General features: G+C 30.7%; 4 protein-coding genes across 4 annotated transcripts; all 4 read right to left on the bottom strand.

The window, feature by feature from the left end:
* Positions 1-1229: 1229 nt before the first annotated feature.
* LOC17874965 (protein DELAY OF GERMINATION 1) lies at positions 1230-2483 on the bottom strand. The gene is made up of 2 exons (XM_023784479.1): positions 2038-2483; positions 1230-1702 (listed from the first exon to the last, which is right to left on the bottom strand). The coding sequence occupies exons 1-2, from the start codon at positions 2432-2434 to the stop codon at positions 1263-1265; spliced, it is 837 nt and encodes a 278-aa protein (XP_023640247.1). The 5' UTR covers positions 2435-2483; the 3' UTR covers positions 1230-1262.
* Positions 2484-4915: 2432 nt separating this feature from the next.
* On the bottom strand, positions 4916-8550 carry LOC17876475 (protein MALE DISCOVERER 1). Its single transcript, XM_006280043.2, has 13 exons — positions 8273-8550; positions 8041-8179; positions 7882-7953; positions 7664-7807; positions 7417-7569; positions 7243-7326; positions 7087-7136; positions 6583-7011; positions 6312-6502; positions 6092-6224; positions 5866-6020; positions 5553-5744; positions 4916-5450 (listed from the first exon to the last, which is right to left on the bottom strand). The coding sequence occupies exons 1-13, from the start codon at positions 8370-8372 to the stop codon at positions 5193-5195; spliced, it is 2100 nt and encodes a 699-aa protein (XP_006280105.1). The 5' UTR covers positions 8373-8550; the 3' UTR covers positions 4916-5192.
* A 5416-nt stretch (positions 8551-13966) lies between these two features.
* Positions 13967-15652, bottom strand: LOC17875989. The gene is made up of 2 exons (XM_006280460.2): positions 14355-15652; positions 13967-14272 (listed from the first exon to the last, which is right to left on the bottom strand). Exons 1-2 carry the CDS (start codon positions 15627-15629, stop codon positions 14231-14233), a joined length of 1317 nt encoding a protein of 438 aa, XP_006280522.2. The 5' UTR covers positions 15630-15652; the 3' UTR covers positions 13967-14230.
* A 2974-nt stretch (positions 15653-18626) lies between these two features.
* On the bottom strand, positions 18627-19130 carry LOC17877358 (abscisic acid receptor PYL11). Its single transcript, XM_006281133.2, has one exon. The coding sequence runs from the start codon at positions 19128-19130 to the stop codon at positions 18639-18641; it is 492 nt and encodes a 163-aa protein (XP_006281195.2). The 3' UTR covers positions 18627-18638.
* Positions 19131-20754: the final 1624 nt, after the last annotated feature.

Raw genomic sequence — 20754 nt, 5'->3', positions numbered from 1 at the left:
TGATTCTTGGAATGGGATTTCCTAAAAATAGTGGATGCTATTTGTTGATATAAGAATATCCCAGATTTTTTTTTTCTATTTTTGTATATTAATTATTTGTAATTAATAATATATGGACTTCAATGGTTGTCCATAAATCTTTAGATGATTCAAGTTGTGCGACTTGTCTCTCATAAAATGTCATGATTTGAAAATTAGTGGATCAGAAATCTTGGAGGTGCATATATATCTTCTTCTTTTTTGGGTTTTTGTTAAATCTTATTTAAGATTTTTAAGGCTTTCAATTCTTATTGTTTAATTTTTGTTAAAGAGCTAGAACTAGTGAACTAGTTTACCAAATCTACAAAAGTAGTCTATAAGTTTTGATGTCGCTGAAAAGAGGATGAATTCAATGAAAAACAAATTTCTCATAATGGATAATGGAAGCTATATTTCAATTAAATCCCTATTATTTCAAGATTTTAAGGAAAGTAGTATATGAAAAGTGTTCCCTATACCAACCAAGTGTTAAAATGACATGAAAATGAAGGTTCACATGATGAAGCAAATTTTTGAATAGTTATCTATATATATTATTGTCTTTTTGTGGATATATTTCTAACACACACAATAAATTTAGAGAATTTAGAATATGAAAAATCCAATGCAATCTTGGATAAAAAATTCCAAGCTGACTTGTCGAGACGAGAACATGTTGCTGCCACCTAAACACACAAATCTCAATTTCTCTAACTATTTGTTGTCGTTGTGGCCCAATTATTCACAGTTGTACATGCATCGAAGATAATATTATTGTCTATGTATTTCTTGATGAGTGAAAATACCATGTGAATAAAACTCTTAAAATGAAAATTGCTCAAATAGATAGGTTTAAAGAAGTATATAAAACATCAAAATAAATTAAGCTACAATATTATACGAAACAATAGTTATTAGATAAGATAGGATTGTATTTAAAAACATATTCTGCGTTTAAAAACAAAATATCTATCTATATCTTATACAAAAACCAAGTACTTATATAAAAACCTTATATAAAACCAAGCACCCTAATACGATAAGACTTCAGAAAATAAAACTAACATATATAAGGGTTATATATCCCTAAGATATGTATACCATACATAACTTTATAGATAGTATCAAGATTATAATTCTTGTTATTATGAAATTCTTATATTTGACACGTACGTACCTATAATATATATATATATATATATATATATATATATATATATATATCATCTCTAATATAATAAAGACTACTTCACTTCCTCTCTTCCGGCATCACCTTCGGCGTCAACCATATGTTCACGACGGCGACTATCTCTCATACATCCCCACTCATGCATCGAAAGATGAAGTTTCTTCCCGGCGAGCAAGAAATCGGCCCCTTGTACCGGCGATAGAATCTCGACGATCTTCGCTAAAGTATCTACCCTTAGATGATCGGCCTCGGCCAATAAACTGGCCATAGCTTCTTCTTGCTTGTCGAGAGCTTGATCCACTACCGTGTTAGGCACTCCGACGTGCTCCACCTCGTAAGCCACGGTGGCGATGGGAATATCCGCCGCGTCTTCTTGTAGGCTTGAGATTTTCTTGGTCATCTTCTCTTCTTCGTCTATGATTTTTACATGCAACACATTGATTTTAGCTAGCTGCTCCGCACTTAGATCACTAAGTGATGCACCGCCACCACCACCTGTCAAAACCAAACCAAATATTTTTGTCTTACATATATTGACCCGAACCAAATTGTTAAATTCAAACCGAACCTAAAATTTATGTAAGATCCTGAATTACAATCTATTTATTCGTGTCTCAAACAAAATGAACCGAATACTAATTAAGTTTTCAAATCGGTCAAAAATTCTTAATAACAAACAATCGTAATAGAAATCGGACTGAAACCAAACCGTACCAAATTTTATCCAACCGAACCAAACAATATAGTCTTTTAATTTGTGTTTTGTTTTTTTTTTTTAATATATAAATACTCAAAAATCGAAAAAACTGAAAAAACGTCCAAACCTATACCTGAAGATTCGTAGCCATCGATGTTACGAAGGAACTGAGTGACACGGATCTCAGTTTGTGAGCCACACAAAGCATAAACGAGCCTAAAGAACGAAGATGGTCGGCAACCACCCATCCAAATAAGAGCGTTCTCTAAAGGAGTGTTCCACGACGGTGCATAGTAGTTGGAGCTACACCGGCGAGCAAGACTAGCTCTCTTTCCGGCGTACTCTTTGAAATCTCCGATGATCTTTCCCGTTAACTCACGGAGCTTGTCATCATTATCTTTATCCCCGTGTTGAGATTGTCGCTGAGCTAAGAGTTGTTTGAGCTCAGGGATGCGTTCAGATTGCAAACTCATCCACTCGAGATAACAACTTTCTTGAGCTTGTTCGATGTTCTTTGATGAAGATCCCATTTTGTTTTTTTTTTTTTTTTTTTTCTGATATTTTGGTTATTGGTTTGTTTTTGTTTATGTTTTGTGTATCGTTGGGTTTATATACAGTTTGGACCAGAACCAACTTTTATTCCCTGATTAATGATTATCTCCAAACCAAATATTATAAAATATAATAATATTGATGAGTATTGAATATTGAGTACAATGTCGAATCCGGTTTAAATGATTCATAATTTATAACCAAAATAATAATAAGCAATTTTTTGAAAATAAATGTTTCCAAACTAGATAGAACCAAAATAAACTGAATTTAGGGTGATATTTTCTACTTCTAGACTTCTAGTAATAGATATTTCTAGCTAAAAGCTCAACAGAAGTTATATTATTTGAACAAGTATATACTTAACCGAACCGAATAGAAACATATAAATACATTGACAACACAAAAGTCGAAATGAACTTGGACAGAAAAGGTTTAATTGGACACCTTTTGTTTTCGTTTTTTTTTTTGGTCAAGTCACGGACACCTTTAATTAACGAATAGGTTATTAGAACTGAGAGTTGGAAAGATTATACGTGCTTTGCGGTGAATTGAGAAGAAATAATGCATGCATGCATTACGTGGAAGACTTATAGAGAGTGCAACTTGTCGTTCCAAAATTAGTTAATTTTGCCATTAATTTTGTGCATATATATAATCAAAGAAAGTGAGAAACCCTTTCATCTAAGTAACGGAAGATGACACACTCTACTCTTTTTCTAGAAAAAGAGATACATAATTAAATTCATCCCAAGAAAAAATAAATAAACTAAAAATTAGAATTTGCATGCATATAGAATATTAATAATTATGATAAAACAAAGTTAGGTTTCTTCTAAGTTCTAAATGTAATACTTACACGAGAGAAAGATATATTGCAAAATTCAGAATGATGTCAAATGTTCCATGTGGCAACTTTACCTCTTTAAAGAGGACAACAAAATTGAAAGTATAGCATAAACAGATAAACTCCATTTATATATTTCATTTTAAAGTAAAAAACATTTTTATATATTTCAACCACTAATGCGTTGGTATCACCTATTTGTAATTTTATTTCTTCTTTGTGGGAATTATAACTTCTTCTTTTGTTAGTTACTAAAATGTTAGTTACTAATTAATATATACTTTTGCATGTTATATGAGTAAGATACGAATTTTGTAATATGTTTGGGGATCAGACTTGAAAACGGGTGTAGGATAACTTTGGGAACGAGAGTCCTCTCCAACTTTTAGATTTCTTTTCGTAAAAAACTTAGTATGATTTAAAAAGCTTAATTAATTAACTTCTGCCACTTACTACGAGTGGAAACGATACTTATAAAAAACTCGATATGATCATATATATACAGATAGAAGTTCTAATAGTGAGTGAATTCATAACATAAATCACATGCATGAAATGAAAGCGGCAGAGAAAAATTAAATTACTGGAAAGGTGGATTTCATTATCGAAATAAAATATAAAATGTTTCTATAAATTGAATAAAGTTTGTTTTTATTGTATACCTAGGTAGTAGGAAACCTTTGAAAGAAAGAAAATTCATCTCAAAATCCCGAGGTCAAGTCTTGCACTCTTGCTATAGGAAAAATACAAGAAAATAGGAAAATTTGGACAAGCGGTCCAACAATTATCATGGTTTTAAAATATGGATTGGAAAAAACCAAAGATTAATATCGTTACCACTTACTAACTATATAATTGGTTGTATTTATAGCAGTGAATTTAGACACGTACGAGGATGGTTTGACACATGGCAGGCGAGTCCCTCTTCGTGTAACGTGCTTAACTAAAAAAGCTTCGTCATGGTTGTCGTTTTTCAGATGAATACCTGTCTGCTCAGGTTATTGAACATACATATGACTAATATATAGTATCTTTTATTACTACATTATTGGGTATTTGGTATTTGCATTATAACGTCAATGAAAAAAGTTAAAAAGAAAAAAAAAAGCATCCATGAGTTTACTTTATCAATGAAAAAAGTTAAAAGCAACAAAAAAACATCAATGAGTTTTTAAATCTTGTAACCTTTGGCTAACCCGGTCACATTCACATGCAATGAGGTGTAACATTTGGCTAACCCGGTCACATGCAATGAGGTGTAAAATCTTTGGCTACATTGTTTCTTCTAACCTAAACGAGTTCGACTTCTCTCCTAGTTTAAAGTAAGAGTTCATTTTAAGATATGAAGTGAAGCATGTCTGCGAACAATTTTGTATAAAGAAGATGTAAATGTAATATATACCTGATTTTAAGGTGTAATTTTGTGTTGTTCTTCCATTGTTATAGTCTTACGTTATTATTACTAACAAAATATCATTTGCTATATATAGAAAGACACAATTAAAAATTTTAAAATAAGTACAAATCAGAAAGAAAAAAAACCATATAATGGGGAATAGGTTAGTAAAGAAGCTGGTTAATTATAGTTTACAAGCAACTTTTCACCACAAAAGACGTTAAATTATACGTAGGTATATGTAGGATAGTATACAAACAATTATACAAGCACATCGTTATATATGATCTGGATTCCAAATACACTATCAATACCAACCAAGAATACAAATTTAATGAATAGAAAGAATTAAGAAAAACATATAAGAACGACGATGTTTACAGTAAACAGATAGAGAAAGAGCTTGTGAACCTCTGGCACGTGTGACGACTCGAAGATAGAGAGGAGAGGATGAGAAGAAGGAGAGAGAGAGAGAGATCGTTCTTGTTCATGGTTATGTAGCTTCAGAGGATAAGATCTCAAGCTCTGCCCACCAAAGAGGAGAGAGTCTTGGTGTTGCTTGTTCTTGAGAAATCTTTATTACTTCTTTCAACTGTTCAACCACGTCTTTCATTTTTGGTCTTTGGCTTTCGTCGATTCTAAGACAATGTCGTACCACGTCACATATAGCTTCAAGCTCTTCTTCTTTGAATGTTGTCAACGTAGGATCAATCATATCTCTCAAGTTATCATTCTCCAGATACTTTGATGCCTTGTGAGACACAAGAGAAGAAAACATGAAAGTGTTACATTAGTAATTCAAAATCAAGAAATATTGAGATTTGATTTTGAGTTTTTTGAGTCTTTTGTTTACCCATTCTGTAATTGTTCCTTCTTCATCTGAATCTGAGAGCTTTCCAGAGATAATCTCAAGCATTAATACTCCAAAGCTATACACATTAGTCTCTGGTTCAGATAGTAATGGCAATGAAGATTGGTCTAAATCGCCACTCATAGGTTTCCTCGGTTTACTCCCTGTTTGTCCACTGAAAGGAACCTCTCCAACCTGCAAAATGAATAGTTTGATTAATAATCAAGAATACCATTGAAACAGTTTTCTTGTTAAGCAAGAAAGAAAAAAATCATTTATAAACAGTTTTCTTGTTAAGCAAGAAAGCAATAAGTACCTTTGCTGCATAATCATCGGTTAAGTAGATTGCTGATGAGACAAGTTTAGTGTGCGCGATAGGTGGATTCAGCTCGTGCATATATTGAAGACAATAAGCAGTTCCCATTATAATCCTCATCCTTGCACTCCAATCAAGATGCTCCATTTCCTTATCTGAACAAGAAGATAAAGATTGGTTGGTGAACAAGATCTTGATATGGGAGACAGGTTCAGATGTTTATTACCGTGCAAATGTTCGTAAAGAGTTCCATTTGGAGCATATTCGAAAACCATCATCCTATTAAACGGTTCATCTTCTTCGCAGTATCCTATTAGATTCACAAAGTTCTTATGGTTGACTCTTGACATTGTATCAATCTGCAAATAAGTTAAAGCTCTCCAAACATCAGTCAAGATTCTTGGTAAAAGAGGTGAGAAAAAGAAAACTCTGTTTCTTTTGATTACCCTTCTGCGATAAGTCATTTCCATAGCTCTTGTCCATTCTCTCGTTTCCAAAATCGCGGTTGAAGCAACCGCAATCTCAACACCACTTGACAAAGTTCCTTTATAGACAGTGTAACCATCAAATGCTTCAATGATATTACTGAAATCTTCACAAGCAGTTTCTAGTTCAGACCGGTTTAGCTTAGGTACACCTGAAAACATTTTCTCACATTAAGTTAAACCTAAAAAAAACAGAGCAAAAATGAGTTTGCTTTAAACAACTTCTTTTTACCGGTAACAAAAGCTTTCTGCAACTGTCCACTCAAACCAGTCTTCCATGGACCTATACTCTTCACAGCTCTTTTCCGGCAGAAGAAGATAACCGCTACTATTATCAGCATCGCTACGAAAGCAGAAAAACCAATAACAACATACAACCAAATGTCTTTAAACCCTTTTGATTTCTCTTCAAATTTTCTCGGTGGATCAATAGACGTGTTGTTAGTAGGAGAAGGAGGAGAAGAAGAAGGAGGGATCAACGGAGGTATTCTCTTCTTCGCATTAGCTAACGCGGGAAAAGACCCACTGCTTCGAGGAATCACTATGGTTACAATCTCTTGAGAAGGACTAGGAGCATCAGGGGCTGGCATTGCCGCTAAATTACTTGTTCCCTCGAGTAACTCACGCCTTTTGAAGATACTAGTTTCGTTCTCTGAATAACCTGCAACAGCAACAAAAGAAGATTTAGTTTCTAGTGTTTCCAATTGCAGAAGTTTCATTCATCTTTTAGCCTTACTTGGTTGATACTTCGAGACATAATTAATCCCACGAGATTCTCTACGCACCCTGAAGAGACATAAACGTAGACAATAAGTAACACTTGAGGATTGGAAGATACAAATCAAACCAAGAGGATTGAGAAAATTTTCATATTACAGGAAAAAATGCTTACATGTAACGTCTTGTAGTTGCTTTGATCCGCAATACAAAAGCCTTTGCCTTGTTTGTTCTTATTAGACTTCTCCTTGAAACAGTACTGTCAATACAGTTTTTAAAACACAAGTCAGTTGAAAGCATATATTTCTCCATCTCAACACAAGTATTATAACTACAAAAGTTTGGTTACCAGTATCCAAGTTTTCTATTTACACAGTCGAGGACATCAGCGGAAAGCGAAGACAGATCTTGGTTCTTGTTCATCAACTGGACTTTATATAGCGATTGAAGTCTCAGAAACTTTATAGTCATAAAACCCGCGAATTCGTTACCAGAAAGCAACCTAAAGAATCCACCAAGAAACAGAACATTTTCTTTATCAACACGTTTGATTTGGTTTAGGTCAAAAAACATCACAAGCCTTTTAATCAACTCACAAGTTTTCCGGTGTCAAGACTTTGTTTAGCTCGGATGGAACAACGCCGCTTAACTTGTTATCTCGTAAATCCAAGAACTCTAATTTCGCAAAGCTCGCAAACTCCTTTGGAATATCACCAGAGAGATTGTTCTTGGATAGTATACTACAACACAAAGTAAGTTTTTAATTTTCAAGAAACAGAGGAAAAGATCAGAGATTAGTAAAGAAGATCCTTACAGAGATCTTAATTCACTCAATTGACTTAGCTCAGGAGCTAAAGTTCCTTCCAACGAACAACCACTAAGATTCCTACAAAACAGAACCAACAACAATGTCATCATCAGAACAAGAATCACAAAGAAGTCACAAAGAAACTCTTAAAATTACAAAACTTACAGCATATGCACTTTGTTGTCGACACACGTAACACCAAACCAAGAACAGAAATGATCAAGACCATTAGAAACATTCCAAGTTGCAAGAGTTCCATGAGGATCAGAATCAACTCTTGCCCGGAACTTCAACAATACAAAACCTACATTGAAACCACATGACACAACAAGAACTCAACAACATTGATTTACATACAAATGATCTAATGAGAAATAAAACATTCTTGTATATACACCTTCAGATTTGAGGGACAAGGAGGGACGAGATTGAAGGGTAATGATGAAGAACATGAAGCAAGAGAATTGGAACCCAATTGGATTCCATCGACAACCCATTTTAGCTATACAAAATCGCCAGATTTTTCCTAAAAATGAAACGAATTATAAAAAAAAATACAAACTTTTACAGAATCTTCACGATGATCATTGAACAATCAGGGTTTCTCATTGTTTCCAGTTTTGCAAAAAAAAAAAAATCATAAAACCCTAAAAATTCCTAAAGAGTCAAACAACTCTCTCTTTTTTTTTTTTTCTCTTCTTCTCGTTAATCCTGCAAAAAAGAAAAAAAAAATACCAAACAAGAAACAAACAAAACATTAACAACAAATATAAAACAAAGAGAATATTAATAACCCTCTTGAAGAAGCAATGTGAAGAACATTGCAAATTAGGTATATAAAAAAAATTACCTTTAAAAGAAGAAACTTCTTCACCAAGAATTGGGTAGGGTTTCAGAAATGAAAAACAAAAAAAAAAACAAAAAAAAATCCCCAGAAAAATAGAAAATGATTTAAAAATAAAATAAAAAAAACAGAATTTTATTGTTTTAAAAAACGAATATTAAGTTTTTTTTCTGATATAATGTTGAACTTGCCCTTTGTTTTGTTTTGTTTGCAGGATGATGAAGATGAAGAAGATGATCGATGAAGACGATGATCTCAGAGTTTTCTCTCTTCGACCATCTTTGGTCTCTCCAGGGCCAAAGGGTGGTGGGTTCTCTCTCCTTCCTCTCTCTTTCCTTTTTCTTCCTCTCTCTCTCTCTCTCTCTATCTTTTTTTTTTCTTTCCTATTTTTTTTTCAATTCTTTTTCAACAATTTTCACCTCACAAAACTGTCTCTGTTAATTTTTTTTTTAATTATAAATTTCCTATCAATGAGTATCCTATTAACTTCCTTTAGATTTTCCATAATTATAGAATATTTTTTGTATTCGTATTAATAATTCAAAACTAAATAACGTATCGAACATAATATTATATGGCGCGAAAGATTAGTCAAATAATAATTTTTTTAAAAGAAAACAGAGTTGACCTGAGACTATGGTGCCAACTTTGCTCATAGGACCGTTGGATTATTAAATAAGTTATATGTGTTATGATCAACGGTCCAGTGTTTAGTGACGTGGCATATAGAATAAGTGTAGTTTACATGGGATTTAATTTTAAATAATTCAAGATCATGTGCTTCTTACTTACATGTCGCCCACTACTATATAGTTAATTATATTTTAATTTTGTAAGTCAACCTTAATTATTTTCTCCATATGTTAGTAAGAGTTTGATGCTTCATCTAATATGATGATTATAAATGAAATTGTTGGTCGATGACAAAAAAAAAAGAAAAAAAAAATGAAATTGTTGGTAGTTGTTGGGCTTTTAATTAAGAATCATAACGAGTATCTTATATGAAGTATTCTTAGTTGGGCCTTAACATCCAGTAGAGGCCTAGTCCAGTAAAACATCTATACAATTATTCACATCTTGGTTTGATGACATTTGTAAATCGCTAGTTTAATAAACCAAAAATTTGTAAGAGATTTGTAAATAATCATACTAGATATACATACTATGAGTCTATGATCATATGGAAAATTTAGTTAACCAAATAATTTCATTTATAAAAAAACAACTCCTCGTTTTAAATGTGTGGATGCTTTCCCGTTTCTCCTTTCAAATATTTGAATCAGTTGATTCAATTCCTTAGATAAAAATATTGGTAATTCATGTTGATACTAATGCTATTTTAATGAAAACAAGTAACCAAAAAAATAAATAACTAAGAATTTTTTTTGAACTTGTGGAATTGTCAGGTTATAATAAATAAATTTAGTTTTGTTTTATGCATCTAATTTTATTTGAATTAATAAGTGTTATATATAATAGAAAAAAATAATGCCGGTATCTCAAAGATTATTATTATTTATATTTTTTTGAATGAATGTGAAAATCTTTTTACAATGAATGCATCATTATTCAAAGTTTATTGTTACTCTTATTATGATAGTTAATATAACATTCAAAGTTTTGTTGACAGTTATGATAACATTCAAACTATAGTTGTGTATTTAAATCATGAAAATGAAAAGAAAAAAAGGAGCAAATATTTATTACGCATTAGTCATTAAAGATGTTTGAACTACACGATTGCAATGGTGTTAAAACATTGGTGTTGGATACATTAGGATAGCAAGAAAAGAAAACTTCAGATACATTAGGACATCAAGAGAAGATAGTTCCAATATTGATTTGTTCAGATACATTAGGATATCAAGAGAAGATAGTTCCAATATTGATTGTTCTGGGATATAATTGTTTTGCGATGTTTTGAAATGACTATTAATTATTATTATCTTATTTGTTTTGCTATTGATCAAGAAACGTAAGGATTCATGTTTCAGAGAAAAAAACACATAAGAAAGTAGCAAATGAATAACCATTGTGAATTTTTAGGACAATTTTAAAAAATAAAAATAAAAATAAGGAAAAAAGCCAAAAAATACGCCATTTATTTTTTATTTGGACGTTTAATACCTCATCTTTTTTGGTTGGAACAAAAATACTTTGTTTATTTTATGTTGTCATAAAAAATCTTTGTTTATATAATGGTTAGAGAATTCATACCAACGATTTAACAGTTGTTAACGCCGTTACAAAATTATATAACAGAGTTAAATTTTAACTTCAGATGTTTAAAAGTATATAAACTATTGGTATCATTTAATAGCCAATAATGATTTTGGTCAGATGGCAAAACGTGACTTTTGTGAAAGGGGGTTGGTGGGTTCGATTCCACCTGATAACTAGTTAAATTTATTTTCCTTTTTTGTTTTTTTTTCTTAATCTGCTTCTTCTTCGATTGAATCGAATCAATTTGTTGTTTTGAATTGTTGTTACTACCGAATGCAACAGTTCACGTCAGGGATTAGCGTTTGTAGGTTCGATTTGATTGTCCTTGTGACCTATGCGGAAGAACCCTTAAGTCGTCGATAAAGCTTTCCTTGCATCTTCACAGATCTCAGATCTTATTGCCACATCTAGATCTAGAGAACAAGGAAGAAGAGATCAAACCAGACAATGAGATGAAGCGTGGTAGATATCTGAGATTAAGAAGTTCACTGGAAAAAGGTAAGAAGCATATACAGTTCGGTTGAAGGAGAAGAAGAAGAAGATTATTAAAAAAAAAAAAAAAAAATTCAGTGTTGTTAGCCGGATTCGAACCCAAAAACCCTCCTCAACAAATAACACGTTTTGCCATCAGACCACAGTAGTACATCAACAATGACTTGAACACCATATTATATATAGATTAAAACATCTAAAGTTAAAATTTAACTCTGTTATATAATTTTCTAACGGCGTTAACAACTGTTAAATCGTTGATATGAATTTTCTAACCATTATATAAACAAAGATTTTTTATGACATCATAAAATAAACGAAGTATTTTTGTTGCAACCAAAAAAGATGAGGTATTAAACGTCCAAATAAAAAATAAATGGCGTATTTTTCGGCTTTTTTCCCAATAAAAATATGTATAAACAATTTTAAGCTCTCAAGACCTTGAGAAGAGTAAAAACCTCTCCAAGTTACTAAATTGGAATCATTTGGTATAATAGTTGACAATTTGATAACAAATATAAGAGTAGAAATGTTTTTGATTTTTTATTAAAAAATCATTGACATCAAAGTGAGATTAAAACTCACCATTGAAGTATTAGATAAGATTTTTTTTTAGGCAAACTAAGTATTAGATAAGATTTAAATAATTTATTGTACTTCTAAACAAAGTGCATGTAAACACTTGTTGAAAGAGGCTTGATTATTTATTATCGACTTGTTTATGATGCATGTATATGGCGATTTTTGGAAAAATCCAAAATATATAACGTATATAATTGTTACCAAACTAAAATCATTATAAAAATACAAAAGAAAATCACAAAATAATCCTTCAAATTCCAAAAGCAAAAGGGTGTTTTACTTATATTTGTAAACCACTAGTCGATTTTTTTATAGGTAAATATTATTACAATCAATAAGATTATAATCTTTATAACTAGGATATACCCCGTGGTATAACACGGGTCCAAAACTTGATATATTTGTTTGGTTGATCATCTTCGTAATTGGTATATATAGTCTAGTTTTATAAGGGTGTATTTTATTTTAATTTTATATAATTTTTTGAATTTATATTATAAGTAGATTCATAGATATATATGGTCAACCCGAGACAATTTTCTTGTAAATAAAAATTTTTATTTTAACTTAACCCGTAAAAGATTTTAAATATAGACAATCCGTAATAAAAAATATAATCATATTTATGTATACTCAAACCCGTTCAATCATATTTACGTACAATTTTATTATATTTTTAGAGTTCAAATATTAATAATACTTTAAAATTTTGTAGAGTTCAATTTTTTAATATTTTAAATATTCTATAAAACTTAAATTAAATATTATAATTTTCAGCTTTTAAAAGTTTTAATATTTATAATACTTTCAAATTTAAAAAAAAAATTGATAATATTTTGAAACCTTTTAAAAGTTTTATTTCTCTTAAATAAGGAACCATATTAAACTGAACAAAATTTTTAATTTGGATACCTGAGAAATCAAAGTTCATGTTCATTTGTAGTGGTGAACATATTAGTCGTATTTATAATGGTTTGAACTATAATCTAAAATTTTATACTTTATGTAGACGTTGTACATACAGTAAAACCTCTATAAATTAATAATGTTGGGACCATGAAAATCTATTAATTTATAGAGGTATTAATTTATCGATAAATTAATAATTATTAATTTATAGAGAGATTTACCTAATTTGAAAGTTTTTTCAGAAAAATATTTAAAAATGAGATTTAATCATGATAATTAGTATTTAATATAATCAATTACAAAGAAAATAATAATTATTATGTCTTGAAAGAGAATGCTAACAATTTTTGATATAGTAAAATATTAGAAATAAACTCTAACAAAAACTAATGTGTCTATATATACATATATTTTGAAAATTTTACATAATTATTAATTTATAATATTATTGGGACCATATATTTACAAAGGATTTTTAAAAAAATTATTATCTTATTATTTTATCGAAATATGTCTAAAATTACACTGGTCTCAGCTTGGGACCGGAGAAATTTATTAATTTATAGAGATTATTAATTTATCGAGTATTAATTTATAGAGGTTTTACTGTATATTTTTTCCTATATCGATTGAGTTATATATATGCGTCCGTTTTCTAAAATTTAAACTGCAAAATGTGTGGAAAAAATTTCTATTTTTATTATAAATTTATTTTATGTAATAATATAAATTAAAAACAAATAAGATTATATAAATATATTGGAGAGAAATTTGATTTATTAAAGAGAGAGTTTAGGAAAACATTTTGATGTAATAAATATTTGTTTCCATTTTTGCGATTTGCTTGTGAGTTAATTACAAAAGTTACTTTTAAGTTTTGCTATTTATTTAAATGGCAAGGGTTTGATTATGTAAATAATAAAAAAATAAAAAGTTATAATCCAAATTATATTTTAGTACAAAATGTACTTCAAAAATGTTAAGATAGATTATATATAATTAATTAACATGAAATTATGTAAACGAAATTCATTCAAATGTTTGAACAAATACAGTTTCTTCATACAAGAAAATTTGGATCAATACAATTCCTAAAATTGTTCGGATTGAACAATAATGTGGCTATATATTTCCAACCTAATTAAACCGATCCGGTCCGACACCAAATCCGGATTTTATCCGGCATCATTATCTACAATACCACAAATCCACAATAGTATAATACAACACAAGGCAAACGTATGACACTAAATTCTACTGTACCGGAAAAAACGAATACAGGTATAGAGAAGAGAAGATTCCGGTTTAGGATTTGCGTTGACGAGAGGGATGAACAATAATAAGGTCCTGCACACAAATGCACATAATCCAAATATTAAGACAAAGATTCTTAAGATAATTCTTATACTTATGTCCGGTTGATACATACCTCTGAGTAGCCAACACGATCATTGTGTTTATACGATCTTTTCACAATCGTCTCCCATTTTAGAGACTGAGAATTAGTCTTCCTGAAACGGGCGGCTTGACCGGAGACGACGGAGGAGGCGGCTGAGCTTCTTGGAACTGTCCGGCAAAGCCATGACTCCGTAGGAGTTTTAGGCAATGGAGGTTGAGGAATAGAGAGATTCTGTGCCCTGTTTTTGTTTCTGTTGCTCCTTCTCTTTACTTCTTCCACAAGAAACCTAATTTCTTGTCTCTGTTTCTGATCGCTTGTTCCTTCAAACCTCGAACGATTCTCCGGGATTCGGAGTGTTTCTCCGGATTTTGGTAGAGAAATTTTGGGAGTCTCTTTCGAAAATCTTGGTGGTGCATAGATTTCTTGAGACTTACTATTCATAACCTGGTTTGATTTCAAGATTCTTGGTGATGCTGACTTGGTTTTGTAAACAGAATCTAGCGGTTTCGGGTTTATGACATTCCTCGAATTTACTCCAATATCCTGACATGTCTTGATCCGAGAGAGAACCGGGTTAAGAACATCTACTGAGTTCTTGGAACATAACCATGGCGAGAACCCTAATTGAGCTTTCTTGGGATCATTTGAGTAAACTGTTGCATCAATATCTTCATTATGTTCATCCTCATCATCATCGTTGTTCAAATCTTGATTAATTGCCATAGAGACTCTCTGTAGAGCAATGTTCTGTTTCTTCTTCCTCTCCTCTTTGAAACGAGAAGCTTCTTTCTTCTTTTTCATGGCGAATGCTTCCGCAGCTGGTAAAAACCTCGACATGATGAGATCACGGTATTCAAGAATGACGTCATCTCTTGATACGTTTCCCGATCTGTCTCCATCTCCACACTTGTCGAAGTCACTGACTCCATTTGAACTGACAGAGAAACTTGCGGTTGAAGAAACCATCTCCAAAGATTTGATTAGGTCAAATTCTTCGATTACTGTATGCTGCTGATCTTTTGGCTTGCCAGGTGACTGTTCCCAAGTAAAAGGAACTGAAGATGGTTCCATTACATGCTCGAAACTCTGGTCTTGTAATAACCGAATCAGAGTTCGATGCTCTGTTTCATCACACAAATCTTGGACTTTTCTCCTCCTCCTCGTCGTCTTCTTCTCCTCGGTGTTGTATGATTCACTTAGATCCTCTGGTTTACTCGGAATCCGCCTCACGGATAGGAATGGAGCATCAAAGTTTAGTTTTTGCTCCTCCATTGTTACTTCAGATAAATTCCTTTCAAGAGCCATTTAAAGAAAAGTGTTGAGAATCAAGAAAGTGTAAAATGAATGAATAAAAAATAAGAAAACAGAATCATGAGAGTTAGTGATGTCTTCTGCTCTGCTAGATACTGTTACTATAAAAGAAATAGCACCATTTAATAGGAAGAAAAGAAGAAAAGTATTTACAGAAATTATATGGAAACTAAAGAAAAGTCAATTAAAAAATTATTAAATGTCTCTATGGCAGGTTAATTCCAGTTTTTGATTGACATGAAAAATGGTTTTATAACAAAATTTAACAGTAAAATATATAATATTTGAACTAAAAATATAAAATAATTTAGTTACTATACTATGTATATCTTTTTTGATAATCACATCTTAAAAACAATTATGAAAAAATATAGATTTCGATAAGAACAAATTCGAACGTTTGTTGTTGGACTATTATGTGTGTTTTGTGATTCTCGTGAACAACTCCATTGAGAAAATATTAATTAAGAAACTAATAGTGTTAAGGGTGATTGAAATTTGAAACATTGGAAATGAAATATTCGTTTTATAGTAAACGACATTATTTTGATCATAATATTCCGAAACAAATATGTTTTTGTCTAACGTGAATAACAGTTTTGCTTAAGATAATGTTCCTCTAGTAATATAATAAAAGAACACTGATTCTGATTTGTATTGTAACACATTTTAATTTGCATAATTGTACTTTTACTATAGAAGATAATGTTCTTCCTGTGGTACACACTCGTTACTCTAGCCTGACGTAAATTTGTTTTATTCTTATGTTCTTCATATAAAATTCGAAGAGACGAAACTATATAACATCCTTTAGTTTCGAACATGAGAAAATGTATAGGTTTCGACACAAAACCTCTTTAATTATTTTAAAAAAGAAATTTGAATTCTATAAATTTTATTTTACTATAAATAAATATCATTTTTTCGTTTCGTTTTGAGTTAACGGATGGATCCGATGATAAGTAATTATAGTGAAAAAATTCAAAAGACAACAATTTAGTCGGTCACAGTGGGCTATATTAATTTTGTCGGATCCAGGAACAACATTACTCATAGTTAGGGAATCTACTGAAAATGCCAGTAATAAAATTTCACCCATTACAAATATATTAATCTGATTTATTCGATCCAATATGTTCTGAAGTGTCAAGTGTATAATTTCAAGTGAAAAAATATAAAAAAAATTGTGAAGTTAATAAGATCCAGATACTTAAGTTTTATGAATATTTGGATAAATCGTATCTAAATAACCTAAAAAAAATTCAGAAAAATTTGTAAGTCATTTTCATTCTTGACTAGATAGACCAACTCATAAGCAATGTAAACACATGCTTTCGTCATTTTCTGGACCACGCAACGTTTTTGATAATTCTATTTATAGCATAAATGTCACGCCATGCTATATTTATTCATCTCCAATCATTATTTATTTCATTTTCTTTTCATATAGTGTAGATTAAACATTATTTGTTGTTTATTTCGTGAGCACTATTTGAAAGGTAGAAAAAAATTAAACAGCACGTTATGGTTTATTTTAAATACATCAAAATATATTTCCAAAAGATGTAAAAGAAAGAGAAAAAAAATCCCAAAAAATTGCAATGCGTACCTTCTTGTAATCAATATTGTGGACCTTGGGTGCATCGAAACAAGGTGAAGAAGATAACAAATTATTATTGTGAATTTGTGATTATTATTATTGGTTTGGCCAGCAGATAACAAATTATTAATATTGTCATTTATTTGAATTTATGAACTACCAAACTATTCAAAAGTGTATGTAAATGTTTCATTAAATTCACCAGCGGCAATTTTGTTTCTTATGTAGAAAAAAAAAAAGGACCAAGGTTTTAATGGATTATTTAAAACATGTATACTCAAAAGGAAAGAAAGTATTGTTTTCTAGATTACATCATTTTTCAACACTTTCTTAGAAGATTACAAAGAAAGCATTTTTGAAAAAAAATGTTTAGCGATAAACTACTTTGTTCACTATGGTAAACACCGAATTCGAAAATCGATATGTGTCCCCCCATTAATTTTCATATAGCATTACAGTCACACATATTTTTAATCTCGATCTCAGTCCATTTAAAATAAGAGTTAAACTCCACTTTCTACCTATTTTCAAAGTTCTAAACCTCAGTCCCATATCGCAACTTCAATCCTCGTATCAAAACCCATAATACAAAATTTTTGGTTTATTATTGGTTATACCATATCGAATGATTTGGTATAACATTAAATTGACGTGCAAACCCCTCACAAATTTGCGATAAAAGATTCACTCACAGAAACATATTTGTAGCAAAATAATTCACAATTTTTAATCCCTTAACATAAATACCATGTTTTTCTTTTAATCTTTAGAACTTCAAATTCACCGTACACAAACACAATAACTAAAAGATGTGTATATTTAAACGTCGTATCTTAAATGTAATCTCTGGCATACCCACTAAACATAAAAGAGAACCCTTGGATCAAAAGAAGAAGAAAATAGCCATGCACATAGCTCTACATTTAATGTATTGACGTTCACATTTTGGACATGTTTCATCAACCGGATAATATTTAAACCCTAAATTTGCGGACGTGAAAAGGACAGGGTAAAACTATAGTGCAAGATCCATTTTATATTATTGTCATTCATACAAAAGCTCTGATCCCACCAAATAATTTATTTCTACTATACCAAAATTACATACTTGATACATGTTTTTTTTATCTTGAAAACTGATATATAATAATGTTGTTATATATAATGTTTTGACCAAAAAAAAAAAAACAATTATAGTACTTGTACATTTTATTTAGAATTTTACAATATTACAAAAGTTCGAGTGCAAGAGAATTAAAAAATTGAAATAAAAGAACAAACCTAACATACTAACACATACTCCACACAATATATAAAATATATCATGCATATACGTGAACATGACTATTGCTATAGTAGTTGCTAACTTAATACTTTAAAACACTAAAACTATATTCTAAAAATTACAAATTTAGACGAGCGACCATCTTTTCCGAGAGCTTAGCCAATGACTTAAGATTAAACCCAACGATGGTATCAGCAAAAGACGTCGTTTCCTCCTCACTATTTCCGTCCGGCACATCCACCACATAACTCTCCACGACCACCGTCTTCTCCTCCTCCTCAGCCGCCACAAACGCCGTCGTTTTCGAACGGTAATTAACCAAACGATGATCACCACCAATGATACTAATCACCATCACATGAGACTCATCGTCAAGTTCATCTAATCTTTCTTGACTAAAACCCGCGGGAAGACCGGAAACCACCGTCACTTCACGGACGGAGCCTTCTCCTCCATCTCCGGAGCTTAGATTGCACGTTTTCACGAATTGTTTATAGGCTTGAGGGTTATCAAACCGACGTAGTATTGACCAAACTAGAGATAGTGGAGCATCTATAGTTTGTACTAGTGTGGAACCGCACTTATGATGATGTTCATGAGAAGTTTCCATTTTGTGTTTTCTGGTTATGGAACCGCACTTACGATCCATTGTCCTTTTTATCGACCGTTGTCTTGGATAATATCTTCAAATCTTTATGAACCTTCCATTATTGTTTTAAGTTTTTATATGAGAAATATCTAGAGTACTCAAAACAATGCCGACAACAATATGAGCTGTTCTCTTTTGGTGTTTTCGGAGAATCATGAAGTAATTTCATAATATCAAACAAAGCTTTAGTGATATGTATATAATAAATGGAGAATAATAAAAAGTAAATTAAGGCTTTGGACTAAGTACATTGTAATATGCACATAAAACAAAATTCTTATATAAAATTAAAGATTGATTATAACTCAAATAGTGTAGCATATGGTGGCTATATATATATATATTTATATTTGTCCATAAATTATATTTATAGCAATACATTGTAATTTGTAAACATTATGATTATTGGTTTCGTAACGTCATTGTAATGAGGAATGTAATGCGGTTAAATTTGGAGGTTTATGACATGGAATGTGTTAGAACTAGTGGCTTAAAATGAATACACGTAGTCAATTTTGTTCATACGAATCACACTTATTTATCACACATTTATATTGTAAAAAAAAAAAAGTTGAGAACAAAAAGAAAGAACAGAGATGAACCTAAAAAGGCAAGTTTAGAACAGGCTCAAACTAACCTACATTTCAAAATTCAAAGATCCAGTTTAAGCCCAAAATAGCATCACTTTTTTCTTAGGAGGGTAACAACATTTATCGAACCGGAATGCGTATGTGGTTCATCTTTCCATCACCTAAAATTCTGATAAGTAACAAAATACAACTTCAATTTTTGTTTCTTAAACATTCGATTTAGTTTTGGTTAGAGAATCTCAGAATTGCAATCTCACATTTTCAAATCTTCACGAGGTTAAGGCTTTTCTTTTTTTTACATTGAGTTTAAGGCTTTAACTTGGTAGAATTTGAAGATAGAAGAAGGGGAACCAATTCTTATTTTCTATATATATACACGACTGTGTTACGAGCAATGCTATGCAATTGTTTAGTAAAAAACAAAAACAAAAAACAAAAAAGCAATGCTATGCAATCTTCTTGGCGTCACACTTAGTCAAGCTAGGACATTATATAAACGATAATTTCTTAATTCCATTCGTTTAGTCTAAATGTGTTTCTTGTTTCAATTAGGCGCTAATAGTTTCAAGATCATGTAATTGTAAACGTTAATTTATTCAACTTAATATGATTAAATATGTATAAGGAAATACCATATATGTATATATAGACACATTAGTTCTTGTTAGATTTTATTTCTAATATTTTACTATATGAAAAATAGTTAGCATTTTCTTTTAATACATAATAATTCTTATTTTATTTGTAATTGAATATATAAAATACTAATTATCATGATTAAATCTTACTTTTAAATATTGTTTTGAAAATATTTTTCAAATTAGAAATATTTCTCTATAAATTAATAATTATTAATTTATCGATAATTTAGTATCTTTATAAATTAATAGATTTCCATGGTCCCAACATTATTAATTTATAGAGATTTTACCGTAGTATGTAACAGGATCGAACGGTATAACGGCTATGTAGTCACATTTCTAAAACGTAACTCT

This window comes from Capsella rubella, unplaced genomic scaffold (assembly GCF_000375325.1).
Source record: "Capsella rubella cultivar Monte Gargano unplaced genomic scaffold, Caprub1_0 scaffold_8, whole genome shotgun sequence".
Taxonomy (NCBI): domain Eukaryota; kingdom Viridiplantae; phylum Streptophyta; class Magnoliopsida; order Brassicales; family Brassicaceae; genus Capsella; species Capsella rubella.
The sequence above is the reverse complement of the archived record's forward strand: the minus strand, read 5'-3'. Positions and strand labels throughout refer to the sequence as shown.

What these genes read in the sequence shown, in the direction of transcription:
- LOC17874965 (XM_023784479.1), bottom strand. Translation starts at nt 2,434, where the DNA reads ATGGGATCTTCATCAAAGAACATCGAACAAGCTCAAGAAAGTTGTTAT. An exon ending in CGATGGCTACGAATCTTCAG is followed by an intron (nt 1,703 to 2,037) that starts GTATAGGTTTGG and finishes TGGTTTTGACAG; the next exon opens with GTGGTGGTGGCGGTGCATCA.
- LOC17876475 (XM_006280043.2), bottom strand. Translation starts at nt 8,372, where the DNA reads ATGGGTTGTCGATGGAATCCAATTGGGTTCCAATTCTCTTGCTTCATG. An exon ending in GCAACTACAAGACGTTACAT is followed by an intron (nt 7,137 to 7,242) that starts GTAAGCATTTTT and finishes ATGTCTCTTCAG; the next exon opens with GGTGCGTAGAGAATCTCGTG. An exon ending in TCTTTACGAACATTTGCACG is followed by an intron (nt 6,021 to 6,091) that starts GTAATAAACATC and finishes CTTCTTGTTCAG; the next exon opens with ATAAGGAAATGGAGCATCTT.
- LOC17875989 (XM_006280460.2), bottom strand. Translation starts at nt 15,629, where the DNA reads ATGGCTCTTGAAAGGAATTTATCTGAAGTAACAATGGAGGAGCAAAAA. An exon ending in ATCGTGTTGGCTACTCAGAG is followed by an intron (nt 14,273 to 14,354) that starts GTATGTATCAAC and finishes ATTTGTGTGCAG; the next exon opens with GACCTTATTATTGTTCATCC.
- LOC17877358 (XM_006281133.2), bottom strand. Translation starts at nt 19,130, where the DNA reads ATGGAAACTTCTCATGAACATCATCATAAGTGCGGTTCCACACTAGTA.